Genomic DNA, 11,383 nt, shown 5'->3' with positions numbered 1-11,383 from the left:
TTGTGCCTCTGCCTTAAGGATACTTACCTGCTTGCTAAAAGTCTTCAAGAATGAAGTGATCAGATTGATTCATCTGCAGATTTTTTTTAAAAAAATTAATTGACATGTGGTTGTTTATTTTTACTTCACTGCCTAGTTTAAACATTATTTTCTTGAGGTAGGCAGTTCATTTGCTGTTGAGAGGATTCAGTCTACAAGATTCATCCCACCTCTGTTCCAGTCACTCGGTTACCTTCCTTTGAGGCAACTAATGTTAGGAGTTTCTTGTGTACCCTTCTGAATTATTCTGTGCATAATGTATGATCTTAATGTTTGACAAAATGCTTTAAAGGTATTACATTCATTACTCTTCAGGTGAATTTTAGAATTATATGTCAAGGGCTTTCTGGGACAGTGTGCCCAGTACCATAGAAATACACATAATACATGATGTGTTTTTGGTTCTAGTTAATTCTGATAATTTGTACTTGAGGCTAGTGTGCCAGATAGTGGAAATTTAACCTCACCTGTTTAGCTTTTATTATCCTTTCTTTAAAACTAAATATGTGAAAATAGAATAGTTAGATGATACTTAGGAACTATCAATAGTTTTATGTACTTTAAAACAATTTTTTAAAAGATTTATTTATTTGAGAGAGAAAACATGGGGGAGAGGAAGAGGAAGAGGAAGCGAATCTCCCAGCAGACTTTCTGCTGAGTGCGGAGACCCACTTCAGGGCTCAAGCCCATGACCCTGAGCTCATGACCTGAGGTGAAATCAAGAATTGAATGCTCAATCGACTGAGCACCCAGGTGCCCCAAGTGTCAGACTCTTGATCTCAGCTATGGTCTTGATCTCAGGGTCCTGAATTCAAGCCCCACGTTGGGCTCCATGCTGGGTGTGGAGCCTACTTTAAAAAAATGTGCATAGGAGCCCTGATTTGAAGTCATCATTGGGTTCCAGTGATACCCTTGCTGTTACCCCCTCTAAGATGGCAGTAAGACTGCTTGAGATGTGACTGATGTAGATGTTACAAGACTGGGAGTTGGGAGACCTAGTCTCTGTTTGCATTGGGCAAGTCATTTGACCTTTCTGGAATTCAAATACTTACTCCACAAAAATTTGACATAGCTTTCTAAGGCTTTCAGATTACCTACTGAAAAAAATTCCTGAGCTGCCTGTTAACCTAATAGAGTAGTGCTAGAACAATTAGTTTACAGACATGTGCAGCCCCCTTTCTGGTCTGATGATATCTTTTTGAGAACTTTCAGCCTAACATGATTTGCAAGAACACTTTGGGTTTGTCACTCCATTGTTACTTGTTCACATTTGATAAGTCAAGATTCACCCTAGGCAGCTGCTGAATGAAATTGGACATGACCCATTGATCTGTGACATGGATTCCCAGAGTAATCAGTTGGAAGACATGCACCCAAAACTCAAATCACTGTAACCATCCATAAATAAAAAAGGAAAATTCTCATTTGTTTTACTTTTCATTTCTAAATATGATAGATACACCAGGAGAGGCTCAGGTATGGTGTCAATTAGAAGAAAATACTACAAGAGAATTGCAAAGCCCCAAAGGACATTTTGACCTCCAGGGAGAAGTAGGTTAGACTCTATTGATCAAAATTACTGTGCTCATTCTGGATTCTGCCCCAGAATCAGAGCTGATGAGAGCCTTTATGTCTGCAACCACCAGCGATTGTTCACTAATTAGCCACTCATGGTCCAACTTTAAGGTTCTTTGAGCCCAATTGTTACAATTCTTTTTTTTTTGACCTTCCATAAGGTAAGTGGTAAATATGTGGACTTCTTTATGAGAACTAGAGAAAATCCCTTTGGGGATAGAGAGATTAGATCTGAAATAAAATTCAGGAAAGGAGCTCCAGTTTTTACATGGGAGATGCTAAGTTAGTATTTGATAATAGAATTCAGGAATATTTCTAGGACCTGTAGTCATTACTGGTAAAAAGTAGTTACTTACAGGAAACATAGGAATATTTGAGGATTTTGCTCTTGCATGCCAATATGCATGATTGTATTTGTTTTTCTCGTTGGCCCAGTTTTCCTTTACTTGCTATTTAAAGGTAATAATTACCAAGCTTTAAAGGGATAGTGACAATAAACATTAAATGGTTTAGGACTTCCAAGTAGAGAATAAGTTAATGAAATGAGTTAGCTTTCTTATTTCAGGATTTTAATATAAAAGAGAGGGTCTAGATTTTTTGTAAGTGCTAAAGGAATTACTTTTTAATAAAGAATAATACCCGGAGATTTTTAAAGGAATAATGAGAAAGGACCTAAAGTCTTTGAGAGGATAGAACTTAGTAAATTATTGCTTTGTTAGTAAGGCATAAATCCAAAATTTTAAAATCTGTTTTTTTATTTGCAAGTACTACATGCGACTATATTCCTAAATTTTGAATTTCAAGCAATTCTCAAGTACATAGAGTAAAATATAAAAGTTTCATTAATACCCCTCCCGAATTCTGAGGTATCTACTATTTAAATTTTATTTAAAAAAATTATGTATACATATACATGCATATTTTACAAGTAAAAATTTTCATAAATATTTACATTGGATAAAAATCTGTCATGCTTGCTTAGAAGAGTCTTTATTCTTTTTCCTTTTTCTTTTTAGCCTCTCCTTGCCGCTCTACCCTCAGAACCTCCTATAAACCTCCAATAACCAATATTAACTTCCTGGTGTGTGCCCTGTATTTTTTTCCTCCATGCTCATATAGTCACACATATATACCACATATACATATGCATACATACATATATACATTTATAGCATCTTATTTTACTCTGATATAAAATCTCACATTGAATCTATGGATCAATTAATTTGGGGGAGAACAGACATCTTTACAAATACTGTTTTCCAATCCCTGAGCATGGTATATCCCACAATTAATTTATATAAATAGAGGAGTATGTGTATGTGTATTTGGCATTATGTCTCTCCTTGAAACTCTGTCCTTTGGCTTCAGTGACACTGTTCTCATGGTCCCCTCTCCCCACTTTGGCCATTTCTCATTTTTATTTGTACTTATTTTCCTATGCTATTTCTCAGGGTTCTGTCATTGGCTTACTTTGTCTTGTCCCTAAGTGATCTCTACCCTATTCAGTGATTGTTCACAAATGTTTAACTGTTTATGTCTAGTTCGTACCTTTCATTGTTTTTATTCTCTAGACCCAAATGCCTTCTGGACATCTCCACTTTGCCATTCAGCTTTGTTGGGTAAAATCTAAAACTTTTTTCAATTATAATTTCTGGCACTGATGTGCTTAAAAAAGACTTACTCTACTTCAAAATTATAAAACGTTATATTTTATTCTCATACTTTGTGGTTGACTTTTTTACATTTATTTTTTTATTTTATTTTATTTTTTTTAAAGAAGATTTTATTTATTTATTTGACAGAGAGAGAGACAGCCAGCGAGAGAGGGAACACAAACAGGGGGAGTGGGAGAGGAAGAAGCAGGTTCCCAGTGGAGCAGGGAGCCCGATGCAGGGCTCGATCCCAGGACCCTGGGATCACGCCCTGAGTGGAAGGCAGATGCTTAACGACTGAGCCACCCAGGCGCCCCGACTTTTTTACATTTAATACTTTATTCCACCTGGGATTTATTTTATGTTTGGAGAGATAAGTAGGGAAGATGTAATGATTCTGTGTTTTTTCTCTTGTATTTTTTAAAAGACATATTCATTTGACAGTGAGAGAGAGACTGGGGGAGGGGCCAAGGGAGAGGAAAGAATCTACAGCAGACTCCTGGCTGAGCACAGAGCTTGAAACGGGTCTTGATCCCACAACCCTACAACCCTGAGATCACGACCTGAGCCGAAACCAAGAGTCGGACACTCAACTGACTGAGCTACCCAGGTGCCCCTCTCTTGTATTTTTGAGTTGATATTCATCTATTCTTTTTCACTATTTGTCCATTTTATATGTTAGTGAGAGTCCTTATTGACGAAGTGGTGTGAGGGCTGGATGAGGTATATCTTGTTCGTTGTTCAAGTCCCTGGCGTTTAGGACAATGCCTAGGTAATAGTTAAGATTAGTAAATATTATTGAATGAATGAATTATGGAAGGGGAAGATTCTTTCATTACTGGTTTTAACTTAGTAACACTTTCCTGTTTTTTTCTGTATACCTTTGATATCAGGAAATCTTCTGCCTCTTAGAAGCCTTTAACCTATCAAATATTTTAATCTCATCAACCTTTGAAAAGCATTCTTTTTTTTTTTCAGGGTAAACCAAATAACTTATGTCAGCTATGTTTCGATTCTTTCCTAGATCCCAAGCTTACTAGAGAAGCAGTTTATATTCACTTTTCTTCTAAGTTAACAAAGCTTTCATGAAAACATGCTGTTCCAGATGTGGCTTTGTGGATATAATCACATGTATGTTTCTGTTTCTGTCTGCTTAATCTTTACTGCTATGCTGTGCCTGTTCCAGAGGGTTTATTTGGCTAATTTGTTTTCTTTACTTGCAGTGGGAGCCATGGATAATACATAATGAGGATCTACTTTGTTTTTTTGTTGATGATTATTCCAGTGATAAGGTCAAGGAGCTGGGTTAAAATGGAGAGACAATTCATCCCACTATTATTTAATGATATCTTCTGTGTGCATAAACAAAATGCTATAGAAAATGCTCTATCTGCAAAGAGTGTACTTTTCCACAAAGAGGGACATAAGACACAACCATCACAAAATTCATGTTAGGCACAGTATCAAATGAGTGGTATAAATAATAGCGTGGGCATTCAGGAATGGAAAAAGTCACTCTGGCTTGGGATGGCTAGGGAAAACTTCCTGGAGAAGTTAAGACTTACTTAAGATCATGTAGGATGTCTGGTTAATGGTGCATCTGATATGGTAGAAAAATGAACAAAATTTGCGATGGAATGCATTGTACAAATGTGAGGGCCATTGCATACGGTGGAATGATAGTCCATCTTGTGTGGGAGAGGAGAGGATAGGCAGGAAATTGGATCAGATTGTGCAGGGTCTTTAGTTTTTTGTTTTTTTGTTTTCCAAAAACATATTCCTTGAAACTATCCTATTTCATCAAGCATGGGCCATACATATTAGGGCTGGAAAATCCTTTATAGCTTTACTGACATGAAAAAAGAAACTTTTATTGATGAGCCTGTGTCTTTGTACATTATATCTATGAATGCTATTAACTTCAGTGTTTTCTGTATGTTTCAGACATTAGTCTCTTACCATGGGGGATTGGAATTTATTAGGTGGCGTCCTAGAGGAAGTTCACTCCCACTCAACTATTGTGGGGAAAATCTGGCTGACCATTCTCTTCATTTTCCGAATGCTGGTACTTGCTGTGGCTGCTGAAGATGTCTGGGATGATGAACAGTCAGCATTTGCCTGCAACACCCAGCAGCCAGGTTGCAACAATATCTGTTATGATGATGCTTTCCCTATCTCTTTGATCAGGTTCTGGGTTTTACAGATCATCTTCGTGTCTTCTCCTTCTCTGGTATATATGGGCCATGCACTTTATAGACTCAGGGCCTTCGAGAAGGAGAGGCAGAAGAAAAAGTCACACCTCCGAGTCCAGATGGAGAATCCAGAGCTTGAACTGGAGGAGCAACAAAGGATAGATAGAGAGCTGAAGAGGTTAGAGGAGCAGAAGAGAATCCATAAAGTCCCTCTGAAAGGATGTCTGCTGCGTACTTATGTCTTACACATCTTGACAAGATCTGTGATGGAAGTAGGGTTCATGATAGGCCAATATATTCTCTATGGGTTTCAAATGCATCCCCTTTACAAATGCAGTCAACCTCCTTGCCCTAATGCAGTGGATTGCTTTGTATCCAGGCCCACAGAGAAGACAATTTTCATGCTCTTTATGCACAGCATTGCAGCTATCTCTTTATTCCTCAATATACTAGAAATAGTTCATCTGGGAATCAGGAAAATCATGAGGGCACTTAATGAGAAATCCAGCAATGAGGGCATTGAGGATGAAAGCGGCACCCCATTCCATTTGAAAAAATATTCAGTGGTCCGGGAGTGTATGATTTGCTCTCCCTTGCCTAAAAGAATCTCTCTACTTCAAGCTAACAATCAACAGCAAGTCATTCGAGTCAATGTGCCAAAGTCTAAAACCATGTGGCGAAGCTCACAGCCCATGCAACTTGAAGTAGACCCTTGCTGTGTTAAAAAAGAGTGGGCGGACAAGGATCAGCACAGTGGACAGCTCCACGTCCACAGCCCCTGTCCCTGGGAGGACAGTACTCAAATTCAGCACCCCGGACAGCAACCACACCTTTTCTCTGCCCTAAAAAAGGCAAAGTCCCAGTCCTGGATAGCTACAGAGATAGCTCCTAGACACTGTCCAACCTATGCAATAGAAACCTGGGAGCAGTCCCAGGATCGACGACACTCAGCAGAGCCTCTCACAGATTTGCACAGTTACGATGGCAGTGTGAGAAGGAGCAGGGTCTGGACAGACAGATCTCACCCGGGCAGTCGCAAGGCCAGCTTTCTGTCCAGATTGCTGTCTGAAAAGGGACAGTTGCACAGTGACTCAGGAAGCTCCAGTTCTCGGAACAGCTCTTGCTTGGACCTTCTGCACCGGGAAAATAGCCCCTCGCCTCTGCCTTCAGCCACTGGGTACAGAACATCAATGGTAAGTAAAGACAGACAGCCTGACTGAACATAGAAAAATTGCAAGAGATTTTCCACTCTGGCTACTTCTTAGCCTTCACTTTCCAGCTTCCTGGTGTGTATATGTGTGTGTTAAGAGGGGGAGAAGAGGTTAATTTATGGAGTTAAATCCTGTCGTTCAATACATTCAGTTCAATTTATGAAATAAACTAACTGGAAACTTACTTTATATCATTCAGTTTTGTAAGTGCTGGGTTTATAAATGGATAAAATACTGTCTCAGCCATCAAAGGGCTCAGAATGGGAAAGTTAGACAGGTAAGCATACAAATGTGATCAAGTGTAAGGTGCCATGTTAGAACGGGTGGGTGGGCAAAGGAGGGAGTGGTCGATTCTTTATGGATGGGTCAGGAAAAGCTTCATAGTGGAGGTTACTTTTGAAATGAGTTTTAAAAGATGTGGTGAGTTTCTCAAGACCTAGGAGGACTGGGGTACATGAAAGAAGGTCATCCCAGTACAGAGAGCAGCACAGACAAAGGCTGAGAGGTGTTACACAGCAGGGCTGTCTGGGGAGCTCTGTGTGGCTGGGGCACGGATGGGTAGGAAGGCTATGGAGAGGGAAGGCTGGAGAAGGGGCCGTCGAGGTCTTGTGGGAAGGCAATGGAGAACCCATAAAGGGGGTGCAGTGGAGAAGTTATGGGATCAGAGTTACATTTTAGAAAGCTCTGTCACAGTGTGGAAAATGGATCAGAAGAGGCATCATTTGTAACCTTGAGTTGCTCTTGTCTCACCAAGAAAGGAGGGTGTGTTCCATTGTTTTCATAGCTGTGGCATTTAAAAGTCATATACAAATATTTGGTGATATATTTCACAAAGACTGAAATCAATATTGTATTGATTTTAATTCTGTTTTCTGAAAAGCCAGTGTGGAATAAACATGTCCTGCTCATTGTTAATACATAATGGATATTTACTGTGGACTCTTCTCAATTCTGGAAAAAAGAATGACACTTGCTTTATCCACTGCTTCTAAGAGCTTTTTTCCATTGAAAAGAAACTCCTCCAAGTTTGGTGGGGGAACTTCCTAGTTGAGCTCACTTGGTTGAGCTCACACACTTGCTTTCTCCTGTTAATGATAATGATTAAATCTATGATGATTTTTTTTAAAGATTTTATTTATTTATTCAACAGGATAGAGACAGACAGCGAGAGAGGGAACACAAGCAGGGGGAGTGGGAGAGGAAGAAGCAGGCTCATAGCAGAGGAGCCTGATGTGGGGCTCGATCCCATAACGCTGGGATCATGCCCTGAGCCGAAGGCAGACGCTTAACTGCTGTGCCACCCAGGCGCCCCTAAATCTATGATGATTGATCGAATCTCAACCCCAGTTTCATATCTCCTTTGAGTTTAGAGATACTTTGTTACTGTGTTAAAGCCATATTATGAGAAGGAATCATCCTACCTAGATTTTTCCTATAATACTTCTTTCAAACTGATACTCATTTCTTCTCAGTGACCAGTCATCTACCCAGGAGACTATGTTTAGGATCAGAGTGTGGCTACTTGGAACCCCACACCAAGCTATAGCAGGGTTCTCAACCCTGGTTATGAGTTTAGAGTCATCTGGGGGCTTTAAAAAATCTTCATGCCCAGGACCCATCCAATTCTAATTAAATCAAAATCTCTGGGGGTGGGATGCGGATCAGGATATTTAAGTAAATTCTACCCACAGTGTGGGGCTCGAACTCATAATCCCAATGTCAGGAGTCACAAGCTCTACTGACTGAGCCACCCGGGCGCCCCTGGGATTAGTATTTTTTCAACTCCCAAGGTGATTGCAACGTGCGGCCGGGGTTGAGAGTCACTATTTTAGAGTAGCCTTGCGGGGGTTGCTGCTGCTTATCTGCGTTTGTGAGGTTAGCGAGGCAGGCTTACTCATTTTCCCTTTCTTGTACCTCCTTCCATGTGACTGGAGTCTTCGTATTGGCAGAGAATTGAGGGAGAGACGGTAGTGTTTAGTTGAGGCAGATTTTTTAAATCTTTCGGATTATCTTTTGGGTGAGGCCAGCCAATCTTACAAGCCTGGAGAAAAGATGATGAAGATGACGGGCCCCCTTTCTTTTTTCTTCCTCTTTCTTCCCTGTTTTTTCTGTTTCTAGGAATTACAAATAATGTCTTTGACCACAGAGCTTTCCTACTTATGGTCGCTTTCCCACCGAACCCCTGACAGGGTTGATAGGCCACTTCACTCCCCAGATGGTAGGAAGATTTGGGGATTGAGACCACAGCTATCAACTCCAGAGCTCTGTGGCTGAGACATCATGCTTTGCCTACAGATCCCTCTGTAATTAGAAGTCAGTGCAGCAAACAGGATTATAATCATCCACTGTATGTATGTATGTATTATAATCATCCAATATATGGATTGTAAACTACTTTTTACATTGTATTGGGTCCTGGATGGCAGAATTTTTAGGGCTCAGTCAGATGCATTCTTACCTCAGTAGTTGATGCTTCAGAGTGAAGTGATTTCTGGTAGGACCACAGTTGCTTTGCCACTTATGATGTGTCCCTTAGAGGAAACTGTCCTGCAAAAGAAATGCATTCTATTTTGGAAGGTCACAAAAGCTACTGGGAGGAGCCATGATATTATGCTCTGAGACATTTCCCTTGCTGTCACCCAAACCCCACGATTTGTTCAAGTCCATGCTCACTGATTGCTAAATAAACTTCTGTCAAGGTTGGTTCTTTGAGGTCAGACTTAGCTGGGCATGGAAAGCAGCCTTTCAATCTGGCCAGTGAGCCCTCAGAGGAGGGCTGGCTGAGTTGTAGGAACCTCACTACACTCTAAGGGAGAGCTGTCCTCGTTCCTGAATGCAAAGCTGCTGTGGGACAGTAATTCTTGTGCCCAGTTCCACATGAAATCACTAGGGGAGCTTTGAAAACTGCCGCAGTAAGAATCTCTGCAGATGGAGCCTTGAGACCAGTACTTTTTAAAGCTCCCAGATGATTCCAGTGCACAGCCAGAGTTCAGAACCATGGCTGTAGAGAAGGGAGATTTTGACATTAGGAAGAAGATTGCCCTGTGAATTCTTCCAATCTTTTGGGACATGGAGGTGATGAAGAGTGCTCTCCTCTTGTAGCTTCAAAAGGTGAGGACACTTCTACTTATTGGTCCCTCTGCCTGGGATGTACCACCTGCCCTAAGACCTTGCATGACCGATGGGGCCAACCATGCCAAGGCCCTGGAGAGTTCTCTTGGGCCACGATAAAGGAAGGGAGAGCTAAGGACGAGGTTGAAACAGACAGGAGCTGATATATAGGGCTTTATAGGCCATGGAAAGGAGTTTAGGTTGGATGGCACAGGGATGAGGTGATCTGATACATAGGTTTCAAAATCCCCACTTTCTGGAGAGGCTATTATAGGGCTGCTAAGGTCTGAATGTTTGCATCCCCTCAGAACTCACATGTTGAGACTTAATCCCCAGTGTGATGGTACTTGGAGGTGGGGTCTTTGGGAGGTGATTAGGTCATGAAGGTGGAACCCTCATGAATAGGATTGGTGCCCTTATAAAAGGGGCCACAGAAGGTTCCCTGTCCTATCCACTATGTGAGGACACATCAAAAAGACAGCTCTCTATGAACCAGGGAACGGGTTCTCACCAGACAGTGACTCTGTCAGCGTCTTTATCTTGGGCTTCCCAGCCTCTGGAGCTGTGGGAAATAAGTTTCTGTTCTTTATAATCTACCCAGTCTACAGTATTTTGTTCTAGCAGCCTGAATAGACTAAGACAAGGGGTAAGAGTGCAGTCAGGGAGGCCAGCTAGCAGGCTTACCCAGTGGCCCAGGGGAGAGAGGCATGTGGCTCAGACCAGAGGACCATTGTTAAGGGTTTGCATGGAAGAATGGTCTTTGTTGTTTTTAAAATTAAAGTAATACATGCTCATTGAAAGAAATTCAAGCCTTATAAAAGAACATAGAGAGTAAAATGTGAACCTGACCATGTGAGGATTCATCTGTTTTTGTTCTCAGCTGTGTTCAGTTCCCACTTCACTCCCTGAAGGCAACTGCTAACAGCTCGGGGTGCATTTCCCCTACCTTCCTCAGGGTCTTCGTCATCTGTCTTTGAGGACAAATGTATGTCCACATATACATGTTGGTTTTTAAAAATACAAATGTGATCATGTAGAGATGCGGAGATGTCTTTGCAATTTGCTTTTGCTCAGTTCATATGTCACAGGGGTCTTCCCATGTCGGAACTTGTGGAACGGCCTCAGGTTTACATTAATTCACACTTTTGCATGGTGTGGATGAGCCATAAGATACTTGATGGCTAGTTAGCCTTCTAACTTGTTTCTACTGCATGCACCATTACAGGGAATGTTTCATATATATATCTTTAATAGGTGTCTGGAAGTAGAATCATTGGTTTTAATGGACATGCACATTCTACATTCTGATAGATGCTGAAAATTCTTGCTTAGGAAGGACTACACCAATTTATTCTCTTTTTGTAAAAGATTTTATTTATTTATTTGAGAGAGAGGCAGAGAGAAAGCGCACAAGTGGGGGGAGGTGTAGAGGGAGAAGCAGGCTGTCCACTGAGCAGGGAGCCCGATAACTCAATCCCAGGGCCCCAGGATCATGAGCTGAGCTGAAGGCAGAGGCTTAACCGACTGAGCCACCCTGGTGCCCCAACACCAATTTATTCTCTTCAGCACATTAGCACCTCTTTCTCCACACTCTTATTCA

At 41.2% G+C, this 11,383-nt stretch overlaps 1 protein-coding gene across 4 annotated transcripts in view; it reads left to right on the top strand.

Moving 5' to 3' along the window:
- Window positions 1–545: 545 nt before the first annotated feature.
- Window positions 546–11,383, top strand: part of GJA10 (gap junction protein alpha 10) — a 30,634-nt gene continuing 19,796 nt past the window's right edge. For all 4 annotated transcript variants that reach the window (XM_057311194.1, XM_057311192.1, XM_057311193.1 and 1 more), the window contains exon 1: window positions 546–6,654. In XM_057311194.1, coding sequence (XP_057167177.1) covers window positions 5,230–6,654 — 1,425 coding nt within the window. In that variant the 5' untranslated portion in view covers window positions 546–5,229. The remainder of the gene's footprint in view (window positions 6,655–11,383) is intronic.

This window comes from Ursus arctos, unplaced genomic scaffold (assembly GCF_023065955.2).
Source record: "Ursus arctos isolate Adak ecotype North America unplaced genomic scaffold, UrsArc2.0 scaffold_13, whole genome shotgun sequence".
Taxonomy (NCBI): Eukaryota; Metazoa; Chordata; class Mammalia; order Carnivora; family Ursidae; genus Ursus; species Ursus arctos.
Note: the sequence above shows the minus strand (reverse complement) of the source record. Positions and strands in the feature narration are given on the sequence as shown.